This window comes from Piliocolobus tephrosceles, chromosome 2 (genome assembly GCF_002776525.5).
Source record: "Piliocolobus tephrosceles isolate RC106 chromosome 2, ASM277652v3, whole genome shotgun sequence".
Classification (NCBI taxonomy): Eukaryota; Metazoa; Chordata; class Mammalia; order Primates; family Cercopithecidae; genus Piliocolobus; species Piliocolobus tephrosceles.
The window spans coordinates 45,358,916-45,382,662 of record NC_045435.1 but is presented as its reverse complement, the minus strand read 5'-3'; the positions used below and the strand labels follow the sequence as shown (position 1 = coordinate 45,382,662).

Sequence of the window (23,747 nt, the reverse complement as noted above, 5' to 3'; positions counted from 1 at the left end):
AAAGTGCCGATAAAGGCACGCTGTGGGTGATCAGGCCATGCTTCCACTCAAACGGAGTGGGCAAGTTTCAAACACTAGTCTTACCAAGTTTTAGATGTCCAGACTCCAAGGGCCCGTTCCTTCCCGGTGTTCAGCCACTGCGTTGATCCTCCACGGGGGCCTGCCACACACTGCTCTGGCGAGGCGTCCCACCAGGGCAAATGCAGGATCCTCATCGCTCAGGCTGGTTGGAGTCCCCCGCAGGGATGTTCCACAGGGCAGGCTTAAGCCGCCCAAGGAGCTACCTCGACCATCTGCCAATCACCTAGCTTTCCAGTCAGGGAACCAAAAAATATAGCAGGACAGGCAGCAGACAAAACTCCTCAGACAACAAGGTAAAGAAGGAAGGGGTTTATTCGGCCAGGGGTATCGGTAAGACTTCTGTCTTAAGAGCCAAGCTCCCCGAGTGGGCAATTCCTGTCCCTTTTAAGGGCTCACAACTTTAAGGGGGTGTGTGTGAGAGGGTTGTGATTGGATGAGTAAGCAGGGGGTACGTGACTGTGGCTGCATGCACCAGTAATTAGATTGGAACAAAACAAGATAGGGATTTTCACAATGCATTTCTATACAATGTCTGTAATCTACAGATAACATAACTGATTAGGTCAGGGGTCGATCTTTAACTACCAGGCCCAGGGTGCGGCGCAGGACTGTCTGCCTGTGGATTTCATTTCTGCCTTTTAGTTTTTACTTTTTCTTTCTTTGGAGGCAGAAATTGGGCATAAGATGATACCAGGGGTGGTCTCCTCCCCTAGAGTGAGGGCCAATAAATCCACAGATACTTACTGAGTCCCTCTTAGGTGCCAGGCACCAACAGATATGAACTGATCATAATCCCTCCCTCCCCTCAGGGAAATTACTATCCAGTGAGAAGGTGTGAATCAGACACCTTCACAAAGAACTACCATATGTCATCAACTCTAAAGGATACATTTTTTTTCACATTTTCTCAACCTCTGAGGTTAGGATGTGTCTTATAAGTGATGATGTTTCAGTGTAGCTGGCAGCATTTTTTACTTTCTTATTGATATACAAAACAATGGTATTTTATAATCAATGACCTATTAGTTTGGATGAACTACAGAACAGTACTCTGATAAAGGCTTTAAGAGACACATGAAAACGGGATTCGAAGGAGGAAGACACAGCGATACAGGAGCTAGAAAGAAATTATTTAGCCAGATACTGAGGGTAAAAGAGTCTTCAGCGAAACTTCCCTTTTAACAAAAAGCAGCCCAAGAAATTATTTTTTTCTAACAAAGAGTAGCCTGAAAAATCGAGCTGCAAACATAGATAGGCAAGCTGAGGCCGGGCACAGTGGCTCACGCCTGTAATCCCAGCACTTTGGGAGGCCAAGGCAGGAGGAAGACTTGGGGTCAGGAGTTTGAGACCAGCCTGGCCAACATGGTGAAACCCTGTCTCTACTAAAAACACAAAAATTAGCCGGGCGTGGTGGTGGGCGCCTGTAATCCCAGCTACTCGAGAGGCTGAGGCAGGAGAATCACTAGAACCCGGGAGACGGAGGTTGCAGTGAGCTAAGATCATGCCACTGTACTCCAGCCTGAGTGACAGAGTGAGACTCCGTCTCAAAAAAAAAAAAAAAAAAAAAGGCAAGCTGGAAGCGTTCACTGGTGAATGCCGGCAGCTGTGCCAATAGAAAAAGGGTACCTGGGGGCCAGGTGTGTTCAACATGGAGGTTCCATCCTCCCTTTAATTTATCACCACATGTAAAGAAACAGGCAACATGGCGCTGGCCACGTAAAGAACCCATCTGCATAATAAAAGATTAGGGTGGGGGTGGCCAGCTTTTCACACCATATGCAAATGTCACACCTAGCCCTGACCAGTTTTTAGAAAGTTATGCAAATGAAACACCAATCCAACCAATCTTTTGCGCCCTATGTAAATCAGACACCACCTCCTCAAGCTTATCTATAAAACCTGCATTTTACCACAGAGGCGGCAACTCATTTTTGAGAACCCTGTCAGCTGCAGAGAGCTAGTCTCTTTCTTTCGCCTGTTAAACTTCCACTCTTAACCTCACCCTGGTGTGTCCAAATGGCCGTTGAGACAACAAATCTCGGATATTTACCCCAGACAATGACACCATTTCAACAGCATTTAAATTCGAGGAGAGAATCAGAAAAAGATTCATGAAGAAGATATTTGAAAAAGATAGGGCTTTTGAAACATGCAGGAGGACACTGGGTAGAGGAAATTTCAGGCAGAGAAAATAAAACAAGCAAAGACATGAAAGTGAGAAATAGCAAGTATAAACCAAAAATAAAATTTTAAGCGCCCCCCCGCCCCCACAACATCTGAATGGACTTCCTCCTCAACCAGGGCTCTTTTAAAATTTAACCTGAGAGACTGTTTCAGGCCATGATGGGAAGTGGGATTCTGACATGCCTCACTGTACCTCTCTGGCATTAACATCAACACAAACTTTAAGTATGAGAAAAAAACATTTTAGGCTGGGTGTGGTGGCTCACGCTTGTAATCCCAGCACTTTGGGAGGCCAAGGCAGGCGGATCACGAGGTCAGGAGCTCAAGGCCAGCCTGGCCAACATGGTGAAACTCTGTCTCAACTAAAAATACAAAAATTAGCCAGGTGTAGTGGTGGGCGCCTGTAATCCCAGCTACTTGGGAGGCTGAGGCAGGAGAATTGCTTGAATCTGGGAGACAAGAGGTTGCAGCCAGCCGAGATTGCGCCACTGCACAAGACTCCGTTTTGCAGGGGGAGAAGAAACATTTTACAACCTATTCTCTCTGAAGCCTAGTACCCGAAGGCTTCCTCTGCAAATAAGAACATGGGTCTCCATAATCCTTTATCTTAACCCAGACATTCCTTTCTGTTGATCCCAGGTCTTTAAACAATCTCAACAAATTGTCAGCCAGAAAATGTTTACATGTTTAAATGTACCTATAGCCAATGTATTTCTTAAATGTATCTGATTGGGGTCTCATGCCCCCCGCAAACTGTACCCCAACCACCTTAGGCACATGTTCTGTGGACCTCCTGAGGGCTGTGTCACTGGCTGTGGTCACTCATATTTGGCTCAGAATAAATCTCTTATAATATTTTGCAGTTTGACTCTTTTTATCAACACAAGTAATCAAAATAATTTAATTTGACTGAAACATCTGGCTATGTGTGAGACGTTGCTAGAACATGGAGATATGAGGCTAGAAAAATGGGCTGGAGCCATATTACAAAGATTTTCAAATGCCCCAGGCAGAGGATTTCATTGGTTCAGGTGACTCTAGTAAGAATGTGTCAAAAACCTGTCAAGCACTGTCAAACAGACTATTGTTAAGGTTACTACTGAAGTTGCTAAAAACAAAAAACACTCAAAAAACAAACAACAACAAAAAAACAAAACCCAACCTATAGTAAAAGTTTAGCATGGGATAAACTTGCCAGTGTCAACAAAAAAATCAAACTCTGTAAAATATTTGAAGAGATTTATTCTGAGCCAAATATGAGTGACCACAGCCCCACGATACAGCCCTCGGGTGGTCCTGAGAACATGTGCCCAAGGGGGTCAGGGTGCAGCTTGGTTTTATACATTTTAGTGAGACACGAGACTTCAATCAAATACATTTAAGAAATGCACTGCTTTGGTCCAGAAAGATGGAACAACTTAAAGCAGGCGGCTTCCAGTTTATAGGTAGATTTAAAATTTTTCTGATTGACAATTGGTTGAGCTTATCTAAAGACCTAGGGTCGGCCGGGCGTGGTGGCTCACACCTGTAATCCCAGCACTTTGTGAGGCCGAGGCAGGCGGATCACGAGGTCAGGAGATCGAGACTATCCTGGCTAACACGGTGAAACCCTGTCTCTACTAAAAACACAAAAAATTAGCCAAGCGTGGTGGCGGGCGCCTGTAGTCCCAGCTACAGGAGGGAGCTTGCAGTGAGCCAAGATTGCGCGGCTGCACTCCAGCCTGGGTGATAGAGTGAGACTCCATCTCAAAAAAAAAAAAGACCTCGTGTCAACAGAAAGGAATGCCTGAGTTAAGATAAAGGATTGTGGCAACCCAAGTTACTGTTTGTTGAGGAAGCCTTTAAGTACTAGGCTTTAGACAGGATAGTTTGTAAAATGTTTCTTATCTTACTTAAAGTCTGTGTTGATGTTAATGCCAAAGAGGTATACTGAGGCATGTTTGACCCCCATTTCCCATCATGGCCTGAAACAGTCTCCCAGGTTAAATTTTAAAAGAGCCCTGGTTGAGAAGGAAATCGATTCAGATGGGTGGGGGGCCTTTGAATTTTATTTTTGGTTTACACCAGTAATCTAAAAATCAAGCTTCTGTCAGTAACCTAAAAGTACACTCTCAATACTTCGAACTCTTATTCCAGACAGCACCTGCTGAGCTCTTAAAATGCATTATTTTATTTCATCTCCACAATAATTCTGTGAGGTAGGAATTATTACTCTGTTTTGTAGATGAGGATACCATGGCTCAGAGAGGTCAAGTGGTTTGCCTGATGTCACACAACTAGAAAGTGCAAGGGCCAGGATTTCAACTCAGGTCTGACTCTAGAGTCTGTGCTTGTAACTACCGTGCTATGCTACCTTCTGCTCCCTTGAATTACTGCCAAGTATGTCAAATCTGTTATCCTTCATACGTTAGTGACTAACATTTATTGAACACATTTATTATTGTGTATGCCAGGTACAGTTTAAATGCTCTACATTATTAACTTGTGTTAACCTCAAAACAACTGTATACCTGTTTCACAGATGAGAAAACTATGGCACAGAGAAGTTAAATAACTTGCCTGAAAATAAAGAGCTACTGAATGGAAATGGAGCCGGGATTCAAACCAAGGCAATCTGTTGTGTTTTTGTTTTGTTTTTGTTTTTTTTTGAGGTGGAGTCTTGCTCTGTCACCCAGGCTGGAGTGCAATGGTGAGATCTCGGCTCACTGCAACCTCTGCCTCCCAGATTCAATCTATACTCCTGCCTTAGCCTCCCGAGTAGCTGGGATGACAGGTGCCTGCCACCACACCCAGGTAATTTTTGTATTTTTAGTAGAGACAGGGTTTCACCATGTTGGCCAGCTGGTCTCGAACTCCTGACCTCAAGTGATCCATCTGCCTCAGCCTCCCAAAGTGCTGGGATTTTAAGTGTGAGCCACTGCACCCGGCCTCAAACCTAGGCAATCTGGCTCTGAGGCCCATGTTTTAATCATTATGCTATGTGGCCGCCATTATCATTGTTATCATATGTCAAAAAAAGGTATTATTACCTACTTAAGGCATTACATGAAGAATTCAGAAAGCTTTTAGTATGGCTCTGTTGACCTGATGCTTCTTTTAATAAAAACTCTTCACAGTTATTCAGTATTTAAGAACTGTTAAAGAGCGTAAACTTGGCCAGACATGGTGGCTCACGCCTGTAGCCCTAGCACTTTGGGAGGCTAAGGCGGGAGGATGATGAGGTCAAGAGATCAACACCATCCTGGCCAACGTGGTGAAACCCTGTCTCTACTAAAAATAGAGAAATTAGCTGGGTGTGGTGGCACGCACCTGTAGTCCCAGCTACTCTGGAGGCTGAGGCAGGAGAATGGCTTGAACCTGGGAGGTGGAGGTTGCAGTGAGCTGAGATTGCACTGCTGCACTCTAGCCTGGGAACAGAGCGAGACTCCATCTCAAAAAAAAAAAAAAGTGTAAACTTACATTATCTCATTTGATCCTTACAAAAACATAGTGTACTGGACAGGACAGGCACCACTGCCCCGATTTTACCAATGACAAAACTAAAGTACAGAGAGGCAAGTTGTTTGCTCCTTGTCACAGAGTTGGCTGATAAAGAAGCTGGAACAAGGATGATTATCATACTCTTTCCAGCTGGGCAAACTGAAACCCTGAGTTTTTCAGCTTCCTCACCATTATGTGGTAACAGACCTGGGTCTTCCTTGTTTCTCATGCTTTCTTCCTCTGAGCCTTTGCACATTTCATATTTTGAGGAGAAGCAGCATGGTGGAATAAAAAGTAGAGGGATCGTGGGGCCAGAAAAGCTGACCTCCTATTTGAACTTTCATTCTCACCTACAAAACAAGGATAGAGAGGTAGCCTCCTACTCACTGGGTGCACAAGCCAGTCTATGTAAAGCACCTGACACTTGTGGATTACTATGGTGGATTATTAGATGTTGGAGCAGTATCTGCAACCCTCATCTATAGTCATCCTTGGTATGTGGCTTCCTTTCTGCCTTATACACATATGAGCTCATCAAAGTGGTTCCTGTGTGACCTCTTCTTCATAAGGGTCATTTTGGGTTGAATTACCACAAAATCGTTTCTGAATGTCTCATTTGAGCCAAGTCTGAACTATCTTTCTCTTAGATATAAAAATTCATTTTCTCTGAATATCTTGAAATCGGCCTTCCTAAAATATAACATATACGTCTGATTTGCCCCAATCTAAACTCTTAATGTACTTAGAATCTGTACATTTCAGTTTAGCTCTGAATTATACAGTCTTCTTTACATTGTGTTAGATATCTTGCCCCTTTAATTATAGTCATATGCAATCTGAGAGCAATGGCCATGTTTTATATATTTGTGGACCCACAGTGCATGGCACTGTCCTAGACACGTAATAAATATAATTACGAGATCACCAGAAACTCAGAATCGGAAAGGACTCTAGACCTTGTCATGCAGTCCAACTGCCCCATCAGGGCAAGAATTCCTTATAGATGGCCATCTAGCCCCTGCTTGAACACTCCAGGGCTGGGAGCTCACTCATTTGCAGGCAGTCTGTTCTACTTACTGTAGGATGGTTCTCTCTCCACCTGCCTCTTTTTATAAAAGAGATCCATTGTCAGAAGACACACTGTCAGATTCTATTGCAGAGATACAGAGGAATCCTGCAAATTGTCCTCTGACAACCCTGTACCCACCTCACTGTAAACCGATGTCCCACAGTGCTTCTCCAACTCCTGCATAATCTGACCCAGCCCCACTTACTCATTTTGTAATCTTAAGTAATTTATGTCACCTCATTAAATATCAATTTCTTCATCTTTAAATGAGATAAAAAATTCCAACCTCACATGTTGTAGAGATTAAACATGATAACACATATAAAGACATGTTGCCTATAGCAAGTACTTAGTAAATACTAGCTGGCATCAATGGAGAGTTATAGCAGATGCTAGCCTGACTGGAATAGCCTAATAAGGCATCCTGGTTGAGATCAACCTGGAGCTGTGCATTTCAGGGAGAAAACTAGGGAGTTCATAGAATAAGGGAGCAATTGGGAAGGATAGAGTTTTCTGCTCAACCTAAAAGTATAAATTTAAATGCTGCAAGCCTAGTGGGGAGGAGGGTCAGGAGGACCCTCTAGCAAAATGCACAATTTGACATGGAAAGTAATTGGGAATCACTCTAGGTTTATGAGAAGTAGAGTAACAGGATCACAGCAGCAGGTCTTAAAAAAAGAGAGTTCCTGCTGCTATGTGAAGGTTAAAATAGAAGCAAAGGAGCAGACTGGGAGACAATGGCTGATTTGGATATGGAGGACTAATCTTTGACATCTAGGATTTTTTTAGTTCTACTACCTTTTTTTGTTTTGTTTTGTTTGTGTTTTTGTTTTTTGTTTTGTTTTCATTCTGGGCCATCAGCGGGTAGCACATTTAGCAGCCATCAGGATTGATGGTCTATAGAACCCTACATCCCTTACTCTAATAGGTTGTTTCAAATCTGTAATGGGCCAAAAACCAGACAACCAATCTTTATTTATCATTCATTCACTCACTTATTCATTCATGTACGAATACATCTATCCACAGCATTTCATTTTATATATATCTAGTATTTTATTACTATCCATAGTAACAACAACCACTGGCTTGACAAGGCTCTAGAATAATTTGGAAACGAGTAAGACATAGCCATTGCCTTTAATGGGTTTATTAGACTTCTGAAATAAACAGATTTAAAAAATTAACTCTTACATTCAACAGACTTTGGAAGTACCACAAGAGAGAAATGAACGAAATTCTGTGCCAGGGGTTGAAAACAGAGCAAATCAGGCTGCATTTGGCCAGCAAATGTTTTATTTGGCCCACACAGTGTTTTGGTTTTTTTTTTCAGAGTAGATGCTAACATTTAAAAATTAGACCATTTCACATAAAAACCCAGATTCCTAGCTTCTGGTGAAAACAGGAAGAGCTGAGCACACTAGGCCATATTCCTGCATGGTGGTAATTGGCAGGAGCTGAGCAGCAGCTGCCCCTTTTAGGACAAGCATGAGCTGTGCAGTTTGCCACACTCCTTGCCACACTCTATTACTCTCTGACATTGAAGCCAAATGTTCAGTTGCCTATCATCAGCTTGTGCTATAGGTACATTTATAATAAAGTTAAAAATAAAATGATTTTTTAAAACTCAAATCTCTATTAAAAGTAAAAATGAAAGATTCACTGATAGGGCTGTGTGTTTCAAGAAAAATGGGGTATAGAATACAAGACTATTCCTAAGGAAAACATACAATTCCTAGTGTTTAAGATGCAAATAAACATCTCCCATTTAGGTTACCTGCCTGTCTCCTGCAGACATTTGAGTTTGCCACCTCTGTAACATAAGGAAAAATTAATGTAGGGGCTGAGAGCATTGACATTGGAGTGAGGAAGACCTGAGCTTGAAAGCTGGCTCCACCCCTCACTGTGTGACCTTGGCAAACTACCCACCCTCTCTGTGCTTCAGTTTCGTCATACATAAAATAGAGGCAATTATAGTACCTACCTCAGAAAGTGGTGAACAGAGACAACGAGATGAAGGATAAGAAGTGCTTAGCGAGCACCTGGCACATAGTGTCAGCTACCACTAGTGCCCAACACAAAAGAGAGGACCCGTCTGCAACGTGAGCCTTGAAGGATGTTCAGGATTTCCGTGTGAGATGAGGAGAGAGGGCATGCTTCACACAGAGAAAGATCTCAGAAAGGACTGAACCAAAGACAAGTAACCTGCTCCAGTGGCCAGAACAGAAGCTTCACAACAATGCTGAATGATTTTCAAAGTCAGGCCGAGACCTATTCCATAAATAAATGTATGACAAAACAGTCTATGTTATAGATTTAGCCAATAACAATGGAATATGACATTAAATAACTGAATCAAAAGGTGACAAAGTTATTCACCTTCAATTCTTTTTCAAACTTCCCAATTAGGAGAGCTTGTGTTTGATGCTCATTTTGAGCACCTCTCTGATCATATCTGCCAATCTCCAGTTTTAGAGAAACGAGACATCAGGTTTAAAGGCTCCCTAGCAACAACAGCTAGCTACAGCCTGTTCAGTTTTGTTTCTCCCTACTTTAAGTTTTATTTTTACACTTAGAGCAAGCGACGCTGCTTTTATCTTAACACTTACAGCAAGTGACACTGGTTTTCATAAATGGAGTAATAAAGTTTCCTTGTAAAATGTGAAATCATAATTAAAATAAATGAGACAATTTAGAGAAAAACGTCAAGTAAACAAGAGTACAGGTACTATGTGGATGTGGCAAGAACTGTGAAGCTTGAGCAGCTTCGTGCTGTGTCGTGGGTGTGAGACGAACCTAAGGCAGCGACAAGGCCAGACCGTGAGGGAAGAGTTGCCTCCACTGGCCACTACCTCCAGGAGCGGCACCTCCCTTTGCCGCTCTCCAACCCTCAGTTGTTTCGCCAACCGCCAAGGGGCGGGAGGGTGACCCTGCAGTCTCCCAAGCCGGGGTTCAGTGCCCTCGGCCCAGGCAGCAAGCTCGCTGCCACCCTCAAACACGCTGCAGTGGCTCGCGCAGTCCCCGCGGGGACTCGACCTCCCGCTTTTCGCGGACCGCCCGGCTTCTCACCAGTGCTCGGCTTTATCTCTCCAGGTCAACACGGCCCTCATCCCGGCTTCCCTTACGCCTTGGGCTCCTCCTCTCCGCCTCAGCGTCTGTCTCAGCAACCGCCTTACTAACGATAGCCACGCCACAAACCACTTTGGCTACTTGCGTTACCCCTGGTAACGTACATGCGCGGTAAGCTGAGCGCGAGGTCGCCTTCCTCCGAGTGCGCATGTCCGAAAGGCAAAGCGAGAAAAGCAGCAGAAGCTAGGGTGGAACTGGAGCCCCTAAGGCATCCGCGCAACCAGAGCGCGCGCGATTGGTTGGGGTTTGTGGGGGCGGTGCGCTTTCCTCGACAATGGATTTGACTGGTGGAGCGTGGAAATGGCGGCTGTAGCCGAGGGGGCGGCCGAAAAGCAGGGGCGGCCGAAAAGCAGCGGCGGCGTCTGGGGCGCTTTCGCAACATTCAGACCTCGGTTGCAGCCCGGCGCCGTGAGCTGAGGTTTCACATCTTACTCCGCCCCACACCTAGGGCTTCGCAGCGCTGGGCTCGTTGCTGCAGCCGGAGCCTGCTCGATGGGCACGACTGGGTTGGAGAGTCTGAACCTGGGGGACCGCGGAGCTGCCCCCACCGTCACCTCTAGTGAGCGCCTAGTCCCAGACCCGCCGAGTCACCTCGGGTAAATTACTGTTCCCTTTTGGGCCTCAGTTTCACCGCCTGTAAAACGGGATCGGGAGAGTGGACGGGGTGTGGGCCTTTCTAACCTTAGACAGAGGGTCGGCAGAGACCTCCAAGCCCAGGGGTTTAGTTACTAGGGGCTGGAGCTCAGGTGCTTTTCCTGTGGGATCAGTCTTGGGGTGCGCCCGACTTCCTCCTCCAAGATGACTAGGGAGACTTGAGGGGGAGCCGGGAGGTTTTGTGCAAGAGGTCCCCTTGGGTTGGAGCATCCTAGGAAGTCATTTGAGTACGTGTGTGATAGGAGGTTAAGATTTACCTACTTTTTTCGAAATTTAATCCTAAGAACCACTTTGAAAGAGGCATCACTTTCTTTTTACAGAAAGTATTTTACAGAGACTTTGAGATGTTAAGTAACTTGCTGCTAAACTTACAGCTGGCGGAGCTGGGATTTGAGCCCGTCTCTTAATAGTTTGTGCTGATTTCACCAGGCTTCAGTATCGTTATCTCTAAAATTGTAAACAGTATCATTTCATAAGATCCGCCCAGCTCCGCAAAATTATTTTACCCCAACTTACATCAGAAAACCTTGATTCTAATTCTAGTTCTTGCATAGTTTCCCTATTTGTACAAAATAACTTGGGTTAAATGATCTCTCTAGACCATCCACCTTTTACAATCTGTGGTTTAGTGATTAGGATACACTTTATCCTATTTACTGAAATTTACTGAAATTTTCCTTTTTTTAATTTTTAAATTATGTTTTCATCATAGAAGACACACTGGAACATTAATGAAGTTTTAGTTTAGTTTAGTTTTTTGTTTTTTTGAGATGGGGTCTCACTCTGTCACCCAGGCTGGAGTGCAGTGGCACAATCGTAGCTCCCTGAAGCCTTGACCTGCCGGGCTCAAGCAATACTCCTGCCCCCAGCCTGCTTAGTAGCTGGGACCACAAGTATGCGCCACCACGCCCCGCTGCTTTTTTTTTTTTTTTTTTTTTTCATTTTTTGTAAAGACGGGTATCTCACTGTGCTGCCCAGGCTGGTCTCAAACTCTTGGGGTCAGGTGATCTTGCCACGTCCTCCTCCCAAAGTGCTGGTATTATAGGCATGAGCCACCTTGCCTTGCCAACTTTTTTCAATAATAGTATGGGGGAGAAGTATTAGACCAAGATTTGGTAGACTTAGGTTCAGGTGTCTGTTCTGCAAGTAATTTAACTTTTCTGTCACTCAATTTTTTATCAATAAATTGAGAGTTAATCTTTTTTTAATTTTTTGTTTTGAGGCGGAGTCTCGCTCTGTCGCCCAGGCTGGAGTGCAGTGGTGCGATCTCGGCTTACTGCAAGCTCCGCCTCCCGGGTTTACGCCATTCCCCTGCCTCAGCCTCCCGAGTAGCTGGGACTACAGGCACCTGCCACCACGCCTGGCTAATTTTTTTGTATTTTTTTAGTAGAGATGAGGTTTCACCATGTTAGCCAGGATGGTCTCGATCTTCTGACCTCGTAATCCACCCACCTCGGCCTCCCAAAGTGCTGGGATTACAGGCTTGAGCCACCAGGCCCGGCCAAGAGTTAATCTTATCATACCTACAAGGTTACCATGAGGATCAAGAATGAAGGAGATTCAAAAATTCTGTATCAAATTATTTATCTTCTGGAGGGCTACATCTGATGAAAGTGATACACTCTCCCAGAAATTTTACATTATGTAAAACTTTTACCTCATTTATTGGCAGAGAAGAGAGTGTAACTCACTGATTTATTTAAGCATTTTCTGATGCTTAAGAGCTCAGGTTAAGAGCTCAGCTGTTGGTTCATATTCTCAAATTTATGCTAACTGCCCCCAGAAATCTTTACAATAGCCCTACTCAGTGATTAATTGGAAAAGTTTCTAGCTTGACCTTTTTGTTATGCAGAGATTGCCAACACTTTTTAACCTGTGCTAGAGGATATGGGAAGCTTTTGGAAGACAGGAAAATACTCCCATAGCACAAGACTGGTCCATACTGACTTAGTCTCCTCCATTTTAATATGGATAATCTATGTGGTTCCCGCATTATCATGGATTAAAACTGAGTAGGCAGTGGAAGATAAATTTTAAATAAGTTAATCACTTAGACTTTGTTTTTCCAGCAAAGATGTTGCTGTGGAATTGGAAAGAGTGGAAGAAGATGAGGAACAAATGATGATAAAAAGAAGCAGTGAATGTAATCCCCTGCTACTAGAACCCATCGCTTCTGCTCAGTTTGGTGGTACTGCAGGGACAGAATGCCATAAGTCTGTCCCGTGTGGATGGGAAAGAGTTGTGAAGCAAAGGTTATTTGGGAAGACAGCAGGAAGATTTGATGTGTACTTTATCAGGTAAGCATATAAGATGGTAAAGACAGTAAAGCAAAATAATTTTGTCTGGTCAGGTAGTCGGGGCATAGCAGGAATCTTGGCTTCTTTATATTTTTATCATAAAACCATTGCAGATTCTATTCTTTCAATGTTGCTATTAATTACATCAAGTGATTTGGGGAAAATTACATACATTTTGTCCCTCCTACTGTGAATGGTTAACGGATAGGTTGCATTTAAGTTATATTTATAAATTTATTTTATATTGTCATAGAGGAAACAAACCATTTAAAAGTGCCATTTATCACTGTTTTTCATTTTTAAATGACAGATGCCCATGGCAATATTTGGAAATTAATTAGAAATCTGAAATGTGGTCCAATTCTTTTAAAAGTCCCTTTCTATTTACTAGCAGTAAGTTTCCTTTAATATCATTTTCTAGCCCACAAGGACTGAAGTTCAGATCCAAAAGTTCACTTGCTAATTATCTTCACAAAAATGGAGAGACTTCTCTTAAGCCAGAAGATTTTGATTTTACTGTACTTTCTAAAAGGGGTACCAAGTCAAGATATAAAGACTGCAGCATGGCAGCCTTGACATCCCATCTACAAAACCAAAGTAACAATTCAAACCGGAACCTCAGGACCCGAAGCAAGTGCAAAAAGGATGTGTTTATGCCACCAAGTAGTAGTTCAGAGTTGCCGGATAGCAGAGGACTCTCTAACTTTACTTCCACTCATTTGCTTTTGAAAGAAGATGAGAGTGTTGATGATGTTAACTTCAGAAAGGTTAGAAAGCCCAAAGGAAAGGTGACTATTTTGAAAGGAATCCCAATTAAGAAAACTAAAAAAGGATGTAGGAAGAGCTGTTCAGGTTTTGTTCAAAGTGATAGCAAAAGAGAATCTGTATATAATAAAGCAGATGCTGAAAGTGAGCCTGTTGCACAAGAAAGTCAGCTTGATGGAACTGTCTGCATTTTTGATGCTGGAGCATGTGGTGAGACCCTCAGTGCGACCAGGGAAGAAAAGAGTCTTGTAAAAGAAAGATCGTTGAGTTCAGGATCAAATTTTTGTTTTGAACAAAAAACTTCCGGCATCATAAACAAATTATGTTCAGCCAGAGATGCAGAACACAATGAGAAGTATGAGGATACCTTTTTAGAAACTGAAGAAACTGGAACAAAAGTAGAAGAAGTTGCGGAAAGGAAGGAACATTTGCATACTGACATTTTAAAACGTGGCTCTGAAATGGACAACTGCTCACCAGCCAAGAAAGACTTTACTGGTGAGAAAATATTTCAAGCTATCCAGTGCTTTCAAGCACTATTAAACATTATGTGATGAGAAATTTGTAATCCTGCATCTTGTATTCATGGTTAAGATGTGAAAATAGAGCCAAGAAATAGGGCCAAATATGAGATACATCCTACCAGTTGATCCTAATACTTATCTAACTGATATTCAAGCAGTTTCCTATGGCAGAGAGAAAATCAGCTGACTGCTGTCATGATGCCATGGCAAAGGAGAGTACTACTGTTAACAGCTGCCATTGTCTCTCCCTGGTGCAGCACCTGGGACTCTCCTTCTCAGCAGGGCTTTCCCTTCTTCCCATCCTCTTTCCAGCCAGTAATCTTAAAACTTGAAGGACAATTAAAAGCCTTCACTTGTGAAAAATTTAGGAAGACTTCTTTTTTTTTTTTTTTGAGACGGAGTCTTGCTCTGTTGCCCAGGCTGGAGTGCAGTGGCACAATCTCGGCTCACTGCAAGCTTTACCTCCCAGGTTCATGCCAGTCTCCCGCCTCAGCCTCCCAAGTAGCTGGGACTACAGGTACCCACCACCACGCCTGGCTAATTTGTGTATTTTTAGTAGAGACAGGGTTTCACCATGTTAGCCAGGATGGTCTCGATCTCCTGACCTTGTGATCCTCCCGTCTCAGCCTCCCAAAGTGCTAGGATTACAGGTGTGAGCCACCGCGCCCGGCCGGGAAGACTTCATATATACATAAATGGGTGGAGAATAGTTGGTGTCTTCTCTTCATACCCCTCCTGATACTTACTACTAGATGTGACTTCCAATTTAATTTTGTATATATCATAATTGTTTTTATCTTCTATTATAATGTAATGCTTCTCTAAAATGCTTTAGAGCTCTAAATAATTCAAAAGTATAATCACATAGTTCATCTATTATTTGTAATATGCTCTTAATACAGAATTCAGAACTTAGCAGTTTTGTCTTTATTCCCTCAGTGAATAAGAGATAAAAAGGAGACCTTTTGAGCAGCCCTGTATTAGTTATTCATTATGCTATTATGGTGTAATGAATAACTCCTTTAAAGAATAATAATTTTACTTAAACTCCTGTGGGGAAACAGCCTGGACAAATTTGTGAAGCAGGAGAATAGATACGATTCTTGTTCCCAGTTCTACCCATGATTGTATGTCTTTTCTGTGCCTGGAGTTTCTCTGCCTTTAACACAAGATGGCCATATACACCTAGGAACTTCATAAGAATTCTTCAAGTCTGTGTCCTAAACACTGAGCTTCTTGACGAAAGCTTTGAGGTTTATGTAGATTTGTTGCTAGCAAAATGGGCAAATATTAAAAACTTTTCTTGTGATAAGAGTGTAGTTCTCAATATGAGATGAAGAACTCTTAGGTTCCTAGGTGTCCCATGAAATAGTGAAGACTCCCATTGGCTTAGCTAGAAATTGCCAAGTAAACTTGGCATAAAGGAGATTGGTTAGTAATTATTCATAGGAGCCCACAGAAAAAGTTGTCAAATCAGAGCAGTCAGAGCAGTTTCCTTTGTTCTTTTTTTTTTTTTTTTTTTTTTTTTTTAACTCTCTACTGGGCTTTACCTACTCAAACTAAAATAGCAAAAAAACAGTAGTCTAATTATCTGGAGACCTGGATACTTGTTCCAGTTTATAGTCAATCCCAATATCATTTTGGGATGATTGCTTAATTTCAAAGCTTTAGTTTCTTCATCTGTAAAATAGAGGTAACCGCCCTGACTAGTCCTGTTCTTCAGATCAAAAATATTATAAAATGAGAAGTGAAAAAGATGCTATACAAATGCAAGGTATTATTAACTGATATTCAAATTGCGAGGGTATGGCTAAGGAGTATTACATGTGATTTTAGAAATTTGAGAAGTCTGATAATACGGGTTCCCAGTAGATAGAGGTTCTTAATAGGTAGTTGTCTCAGGTGCTCAAGGGTTTTTCTGCAGACTCTGTTTTGTCTGTATATTCTGTTTTGTCTGTATCCCTTTTTTTGGTAGGCGTAAAAGTAAGTTCACTGCAGAAATTTTGGAAAATACAGAAAAATAAAGAAGAAAAGAAAAATCAGCACTTGGCAACAACTGTTACATCATTTTGGCTTATTTCATTCTTAACCTCTGCATTTTTATTTATATATGTTTCCCCTTTTTTATAAAATTGGGATTATATATAGACTTTTGCTTTTTTCATTTAGAAGTTAATGGGAAAGTATTCACAATAGTCTAAAAAATATTTTAATGACCACATTATGCAAATGCATTGTAATTTAAAATATTCCATACTGCCTTTAATTTTTCAATACTATAAACTCTGAACATAAGTCATAAAGAACTAGTATCACAGAGTGGTTAAAGGTGAGGACTCAGGAGCCAGACTGTCTGGATTTGAATTTTAGCTCTGACACTTAGTATCCGTGTGATCTTGAGCAAGTTACTTAGCTTCTCTGTGCCTCAATGTCCATAGCTGTAAAGTGGAGATAAAAATAGTACCAAGTTCATGGGTCATTAGTTGGATTAATTGGGTAATTTATGTGAAGGGCTTAGAATAGTAGCCGGCATGCTTTGTGATAGTGTTGATATTATTTGCATCCCTGAATATTGCTTTAAGCTAAACCATAGACTCGATAAAGTGTTCACTTTTCCTTTTCAGAAGATATCATCCCACGAACACAGATAGAAAGAAGGAAAACAAGCCTGTATTTTTCCAGCAAGTATAACAAAGAAGGTATCCCTTTCCCAATCAGAACAGCAAATTCTAATTCTATTTTGGGTTTTCAATTCTGATGCAGTATGTTTGTTTAGCTCCTAGCCCCCCACGACGTAAAGCCTTTAAGAAGTGGACACCTCCTCGGTCACCTTTTAATCTCGTTCAAGAAACACTTTTTCATGATCCATGGAAGCTTCTCATCGCTACTATATTTCTCAATCGGACCTCAGGTTTGGGGATTATTATCATCTTTGTCTTACAGTGTGGTAAGGAGAAAGCACTGAATTGAGGCCTGGTTTCACAGTCCATTTTGAGTGTGTCACCTGGGATAAGGCATTCTCCCTTCACCCTTAAACTCTTCACCTACGAGGAAATTAGACTAGATGATATCCAACAGACCTTTTAGAATAAAGGGGTAGATTTTATTTATTTTCTACTTCCAAATTCATTTTGATCATCAATGAAAATCAGTTAATGTTTCTCCACCCTCTTTCGTGTGTGTTTAAAAGTATCTTTTTCACTGAATGTACCTTGTGTTCTATATGCCTCTACTCTCATTATCTGCTGATCTGATCATTTAAAAGCTAATCATGCAAGGCTAGTTTTCAGCATAATTTGGACTATTAACCCAATATATTAGCAGTGTTGGCATTTGATTCTGAAAGTGGTTGCTGGTTCAGATAATGGCTTCTCGCCAGTGGTTTAAAAAAAAAAAAACCCTCTGAGATTTCTAGATGAGAAACTACTTGAACATGAAATCAGCCTATCTAGAGTCTTGTAATCATTCAGTTACTTTTACTTCCCAGGTAAAATGGCAATACCTGTGCTTTGGAAGTTTCTGGAGAAGTATCCTTCAGCTGAGGTAGCAAGAACCGCAGACTGGAGAGATGTATCAGAACTTCTTAAACCTCTTGGTCTCTACGATCTTCGGGCAAAAACCATTGTCAAGTTCTCAGGTATTTTCCTATATACCCAAAGGAAAAACATAATACATTGTGCTTAAAAGAGAGCCACACCTTAAACTTTAATGTACTCAGATACTGTATTAATGGAGGTTTTTCAGCTCAAGCACCCAAGACATTTTAAAAAGTCCACTTTCCCCAAACCACAGCCTCCCAGTGACCTAAACAATAAATCTGTGCCCATCACTGGGTCAGGCATGTGGGCAGAATTAGGGGAAGAAGTCAGTGAAGCAGAAAGCCCAATTCTTGACCTCAGGGATGTGACCTCTGTCGCATTAGCACAGCACAAAAGAGTGGTTAGGATTTGGCAAATGATATGGGTGCTACAGGAATTCAGAAAGAAGGGCAGTCACAACTGGGGTTGCCAGGAAAGAGCCTTTCCTGTCCCTTTCTTCTGTTCTCTCCATCCTGCCCCATCACCACACATTTTGGGAGGGTGTCTTTAGAAGCTGACCTGATGTGTGGGATGTTGTATTCTTCAGATGAATACCTGACAAAGCAGTGGAAGTATCCGATTGAGCTTCATGGGATTGGTAAATATGGCAACGACTCTTACCGAATTTTTTGTGTCAATGAGTGGAAGCAGGTGAGGCCCACTCCCATCCATAATTCAGCACATTTGGTCTCTGGGGCAAAATAAGTCCACCATTATGGTTAAGACTATTTATTGGACACAAATGCTATTATAGTCACAAACAATTTTGTTCCTGGCTGTGGGGAGGTGGATGGCATGCAGGTTTTGGGGTAGGCACTCCCAAGTCCACAAAGACCAGTCCAGAGGTGTGGCCTCTGACTCATCTCCAGTGGTTTGTCACCTCTGGCCCTCTTCCTGTCATTCCCCATTTGTGTACTATCTCTAAGCCTGTCATGGTTTTCCTCCTGTCAAGAGTACACCACTACAGGAAAGCAGGAAGGTTTGGGCCTGCAATGTATACTTACTGGGTTTCTCTTAGTGGTCTCAGGCTACTTTCGTGGTGACTGGGTCCTGCTTTAGCCCTGTTGAATATGCCCAGCCCTTGGCATGCTGATGGTATCCTGGCACCTGATGGGTGCCCACTCAGCTTGAGACTCACACTGCCCACTCAGCTTGCGACTCACCCTCATGCATTCAGCCAGTAGGTCTGGCCAGGCCTGAACTGAAGGACCACGGTCCTATTCCTACTTCATCAGAGCAATCCATTGTAAGCTGAGAATCCTTTTTTTTTTTTTTTTTTTCTCTGAGACGGAGTCTCACTGTGTCGCCCAGGCTGGAGTGCAGTGGCGCGATCTCGGCTCACTGCAAACTCTGCCTCCCAGGTTCACGCTATTCTCCTGCCTCAGCCTCCCAAGTAGCTGGGACTACAGGTGCCCGCCACCATGCCTGGCTAATTTTTTTGTATTTTTAGTAGAGACGGGGTTTCACCATGTTAGCCAGGATGGTTTTGATCTCCTGACTTTGTGATCCACCTGCCTCGGCCTCCCAAAGTACTGGGATTACAGGCATGAGCCACCATGCCCAGCCCTGAGAATCCATTTAACCTCTCGGTCTAGAACCTCCTTCTGGAAAGTGAGGTATTAATACTTGACTCATGTCATCACCACCCCACACTCCAAGTCATGGTGAGTAGTCATTTGGACAGTACTTTGTAAACTGTATGTGATTACCTTAATATAAGGTATAACTTAAAATATTCATGAATCCCATGAGGTTAAAAGTTATAACTTTTAGGTATAGTATCATAATGTACTATCCCCTAGCAAACATTTAAAAAGCCAATTTTAAATAATATATTTCTGACTAAGTTACATTAAGGTCTCTGCCTCTTTGTGTGTTGTATTTCTTCCAGGTGCACCCTGAAGACCACAAATTAAATAAATACCATGACTGGCTTTGGGAAAATCATGAAAAATTAAGTCTGTCTTAAACTCTGCAGTTTTCAAGCTCATCTGTTATGCATAGCTTTGCACTTCAAAAAAGCTTCATTAAGTACAACCAACCACCTTTCCAGCCATATAGATTTTAATTAGCCCAACTAGGAGCCCAGTGTGTGTGCTTTCTTAATGTGTGTGCCAACAATGGTGGATCTTTGCTACTGAATGTGTTTGAACATATTTTGAGATTATTTTTAAATAAATTATTATTTGACAACAATCCAAAAAAAGTGTATGGCTTTTCCAAAAATGAAATATAATCAGAAGATAAAAAATACATCTAAACTATCAATAATACAAAGCAAATTTTTATCAACCTTGCTAAAGCTAGGGGCCCACTAAATATTTTTATTGGCCAGGTGTGGTGGTGCACGCCTATAATCTCAGAAGGCTGAGGCAGGAGGATCATTTGAGCTCATGAGGGCCCAGGAGCTCAAGGCTTCAGTGAGCCGTGATCATGCCACTGCACTCCAGTTTGGATGACAGAGAGAGACCCTGTCTCAAAAAGTACATATTAAAAAAAAAAAAGCTAACCCCAAAGTCAAATAAGATTCCTCTGGCATTGTGTATTGTTGACAGCTCCACACTGTCCCTTAGGAATTGTAGATTGCACCTCAGCATCCATTTGGTAACCTAATGTGAATATCTGTCTGCTGCTCCTTTTCAGCTCACTCACTCTTTTACCTTGGTCCCTTTGTGAAAACTCATTTCTCTTCCATTTGGAGTTTATACCATTTGGCCAGGCACAGTGGCTTACATCTGTAATCCTAGCACTTTGAGAGGCTGAGGCAGGAGAACTGCTTGAGCCCAGGAGTTTAAAACCAGACTGGGCAACCAGATAATAAGACCCCATCTCTACAAATAATTTTAAAAATTAGTTCGGCATGGTGGCACACACTTGTGGTCCCAGCTACTCAGAAGGCTGAGGTGGGAGGATCCCTTGAGCCCAGGAGATTGAGGTTGCGGTGAGCTATGATCACACCATTGCACTCCAGCCTGGATGACACAGCAAGACCCTGTCTCAAAAAAAATAGTCTTATGCCATTTTTATACAAGTGCTGTTATTGTTCAAATACCAAAGCATTTACTATTAGAAAAAAAGGGAAAAAACTAGTTATTAAGTCTTAATTACCAACTACCATTTTAAGATATAATTTGAAAATTAAATTGATTGAATAAATGAAAAATGAGTTGAGGAAACTGCCTTTGTTGTAGGGTGGTGTGAACCGAATCAGGCTGCAGTGTGATGCAGAGGTAGTTGGCTGTTTCCACGTTAGTGAGTAGTAAGTGTCAGTTTTTAGAAGGATGAATTTTGACCAGAGAACAGGAAAACTGGCCACACCTCCCTCTCCCCACAGCAAACATCCACTTTATAATTTACCATCACATTTTCATTTGACAAACATCCAAGTAGCATTCACAAAGTGTGAAGCCCTGTGGTGGGGAGGGGCACAAAGATAAGTTGTGTACGGACTCTCAGAGAGAGAAAAAAGGGCACCTAATAATGGAAGGGAACAAAAGGGGTAAGGAGTAGGGACAAGACAGCCAGATACGGCAGGTAAGGATAGTGAGGGGCCTCTGAAACCTTGGGCCCAGCTGGGGCTGGAGGGTGGGGCGGGCTCACCAAGCTCAGGGCATCAGATGTGGCTTTGTGGTAGGGCTGGTGGTCACATCTCTTCCCCTAGCGTCTCCATGGGGAGTGTGGGCCCGTGTGAATGCAGGAGGTGAGCTCTGCGCTAGGGGAGCTCAGGACAGCCAGGTTGCTCAGGCTCTAGGCCTGGCTTTTCCCCTTTATTGCAGGTAAGGTTGCCTGACCTCTGTACCTGTTAACGTGTCTTGTAAAAATGGGATAGTGGGCCGGACACGGTGACTCACGCCTGTAATCCCAGCACTTTGGGAGGCCAACGCAGGCGGATCACGAGGTCAGGAGATCAAGACCATCCTGGCTAACACAGTGAAACCCCGTCTCTACTAAAAATACAAAAAAATTAGTGGGGGGTGGTGGTGGGCGCCTGTAGTCCTAGCTACTCGGAAGGCTGAGGCAGGAGAATGGCATGAACCTGGGAGGCAGAGCTTGCAGTGAGCCAAGATTGTGTCACTGCACTCCAGCAGCCTGGGCGACAGAGCAAGACTCCGTTTCAAAAAAAAAAAGGGATTGTGGTGTCTACCTCACACGGTGATTGTGATTGTGAAGTTCAGACACGTAGTGCTAAAATGGTACCTGGCTTGCAAGAGTGCTGTATGAATGTGACCCATGGCAACCATCTCAGGTTGCGAGGGTCACAAAGATAGCTTGTCTCAGCAAAGGACAAGTGCTCAGGTGTTTCTTTTTAACTTTTTAAAAATTGAGCTAAAAGCCACAATTTAACCATTTTAAAGTGTACAATTCAGTGGTTTTAGTACATTTACAATGTGCAGCCATCCAGAAATGGAAAAGTTTCCATTTATTTTTTCCATTCCAAGAAGAAGCTCCCCACCTGCTAGCGGTCACTTCCAATTCCTCACCCCATCCCCTATCAACCATTAATGTACTTTCCGTGTCTGTGGGTTTGTCTATGCTGAACATTTCACATAAAATGGAATCATACAGCACGTGGCCTTTTGTGTTTAGCTTCTTGCTTAGCATACTGTTTCGAAGGTTCATCCATATTGTAGCATGTACTTAATTCCTTCTTATGGCCATCTTATGGATACACCTCATTTTGTTTATCAGTTGATGCACGTTTCAAGGGTTTATTATTCTCTGGTGCTCAGGTTCTGTAACTCCAAACCATGGCACCCTGCCATAAGGGGGGCAGAACATACCAAACACCTTTATCTGGCCACAGCTCACTTTGGTTCTTCCTAACCCTCTGGAGGAGGCAGGGCCTATTTTTCTGATGAGAAAACTAAGGCCTAGAGATATGGAGACCTGCGGAAGATCCCACACTTCACAGGAAAACCGGAGACTTTCTACAGTAGATTCCGGGGCACCGCGCCGAAGAAATCCCGCCTTTCACCAACCCCAGAACTGGGCACGGCGTGGATTTGCTCCCTGACCCTCCTAGAATTGGACGAAAAGGAGGTGGGGTCAGCAGGAGCTTGGCGGAGCGGGCTCGCTCCTGGCACGTGGCAGAGCTCAGCCAATTGGCGCGGGGCGTCGGTAGCCACGGTAACAGGTTGCTCTGGCTGTCCGAGCTGAGCGCCTTTCGCACGACTTGGAGTTACTGTTTATCTGATACCCAGGCACCCCTACGCAAGCAAGCCCACATCTACACACATTCACATACGCCCTTCAGCACCTCCTCCCAGCACCACGACCATGGACGACGACTATGAAGCGTACCACAGTCTGTTCTTGTCGCTGCTGGGTAAGTGCCAGGAAGTGGCGTCTGCAGGGAGCGCTCAGCGCCCTAAGGGTGCGTGGAAGTGGGGTGACGGCAAAAACTCAGCCACAGATCTCATTGTGCCGACCCCTCTGGGTGAAGGGTTGCCATGGAGTCGGGGGCAGGTCATGTACATTTCTGAAATTTCCACCTGAGCCTAGTTGGAGGAACCAGAGGCCCGACCCATATGACGGGAGCCCTCCAGCTCACCCTGTTTCTCTGCAGGACATTAATGTATTCAGTACTGGAGGGGAGGCATGGAGAAGACGTCAGTCTTCAAGGTTTTGGCAATAATGTGCTGGGGACCAAGTTCTTGGCAAAGCAATGCAGCTTCATGGGTAAAAGACAGAGATAAATTGATAATTACAGAATAAGAAGGGGTGAATGCCGGGCCCAGGGATGACACCCATGAGTAAAAGGTGTGCTGAGGGTATGGGATGGGGAGCAACAGTTCCAAGCTTTTGGAAAATATCTTTACACTTGAGCTTAAAGAATAAAAGGGAGTTCTCTAAGCCAAAAGGGGAAGGAAAAGCATTTCGGGCAAGGAAACAGCATGGCCCAAGAAGTCTGGTGTCTCTGGAAATGAAGTGAGAGAGGTCAGAAGGGACAAGATCATAAAAGATCCTGCAAGCCAGGAGATGGAGA

At 43.2% G+C, this 23,747-nt stretch overlaps 3 protein-coding genes across 4 annotated transcripts in view; 2 read left to right on the top strand and 1 right to left on the bottom strand.

Annotated features, from left to right (window-relative positions):
- Positions 1–10,115, bottom strand: part of IFT122 (intraflagellar transport 122) — a 78,250-nt gene extending 68,135 nt beyond the window's left edge. Inside the window, exon 1 of the mRNA XM_031935083.1 lies at positions 9,884–10,115. Within this exon, the coding sequence (XP_031790943.1) occupies positions 9,884–9,924 (41 nt within the window). The 5' untranslated portion in view covers positions 9,925–10,115. The remainder of the gene's footprint in view (positions 1–9,883) is intronic.
- On the top strand, positions 10,101–20,277 carry MBD4 (methyl-CpG binding domain 4, DNA glycosylase). 2 transcript variants are annotated; one of them, XM_023215938.3, is made up of 8 exons: positions 10,101–10,539; positions 12,667–12,894; positions 13,316–14,157; positions 16,811–16,882; positions 16,960–17,094; positions 17,671–17,820; positions 18,309–18,412; positions 19,653–20,277. In XM_023215938.3, the coding sequence occupies exons 1-8, from the start codon at positions 10,436–10,438 to the stop codon at positions 19,728–19,730; spliced, it is 1,713 nt and encodes a 570-aa protein (XP_023071706.1). In that variant the 5' UTR covers positions 10,101–10,435; the 3' UTR covers positions 19,731–20,277. The 2 variants fall into 2 exon arrangements, with proteins under 2 accessions (XP_023071706.1, XP_023071695.1); XM_023215927.3 differs by having other exon boundaries at positions 16,808–16,882; positions 19,653–19,967.
- A 2,243-nt stretch (positions 20,278–22,520) lies between these two features.
- EFCAB12 (EF-hand calcium binding domain 12) overlaps positions 22,521–23,747 on the top strand; it is a 28,586-nt gene continuing 27,359 nt past the window's right edge. The window contains exon 1 of the mRNA XM_023215952.2: positions 22,521–23,087. Within this exon, the coding sequence (XP_023071720.1) occupies positions 23,039–23,087 (49 nt within the window). The 5' untranslated portion in view covers positions 22,521–23,038. The remainder of the gene's footprint in view (positions 23,088–23,747) is intronic.

Excerpts from the sequence above, each read along its gene's own strand:
- MBD4 (XM_023215927.3), top strand. The coding sequence starts at position 10,436 with ATGGGCACGACTGGGTTGGAGAGTCTGAACCTGGGGGACCGCGGAGCT. Across the intron at positions 10,540-12,666 it reads GACCCGCCGAGTCACCTCGG|CAAAGATGTTGCTGTGGAAT; the intron begins GTAAATTACTGT and ends TTGTTTTTCCAG. Across the intron at positions 17,095-17,670 it reads ATTTCTCAATCGGACCTCAG|GTAAAATGGCAATACCTGTG; the intron begins GTTTGGGGATTA and ends TTTACTTCCCAG.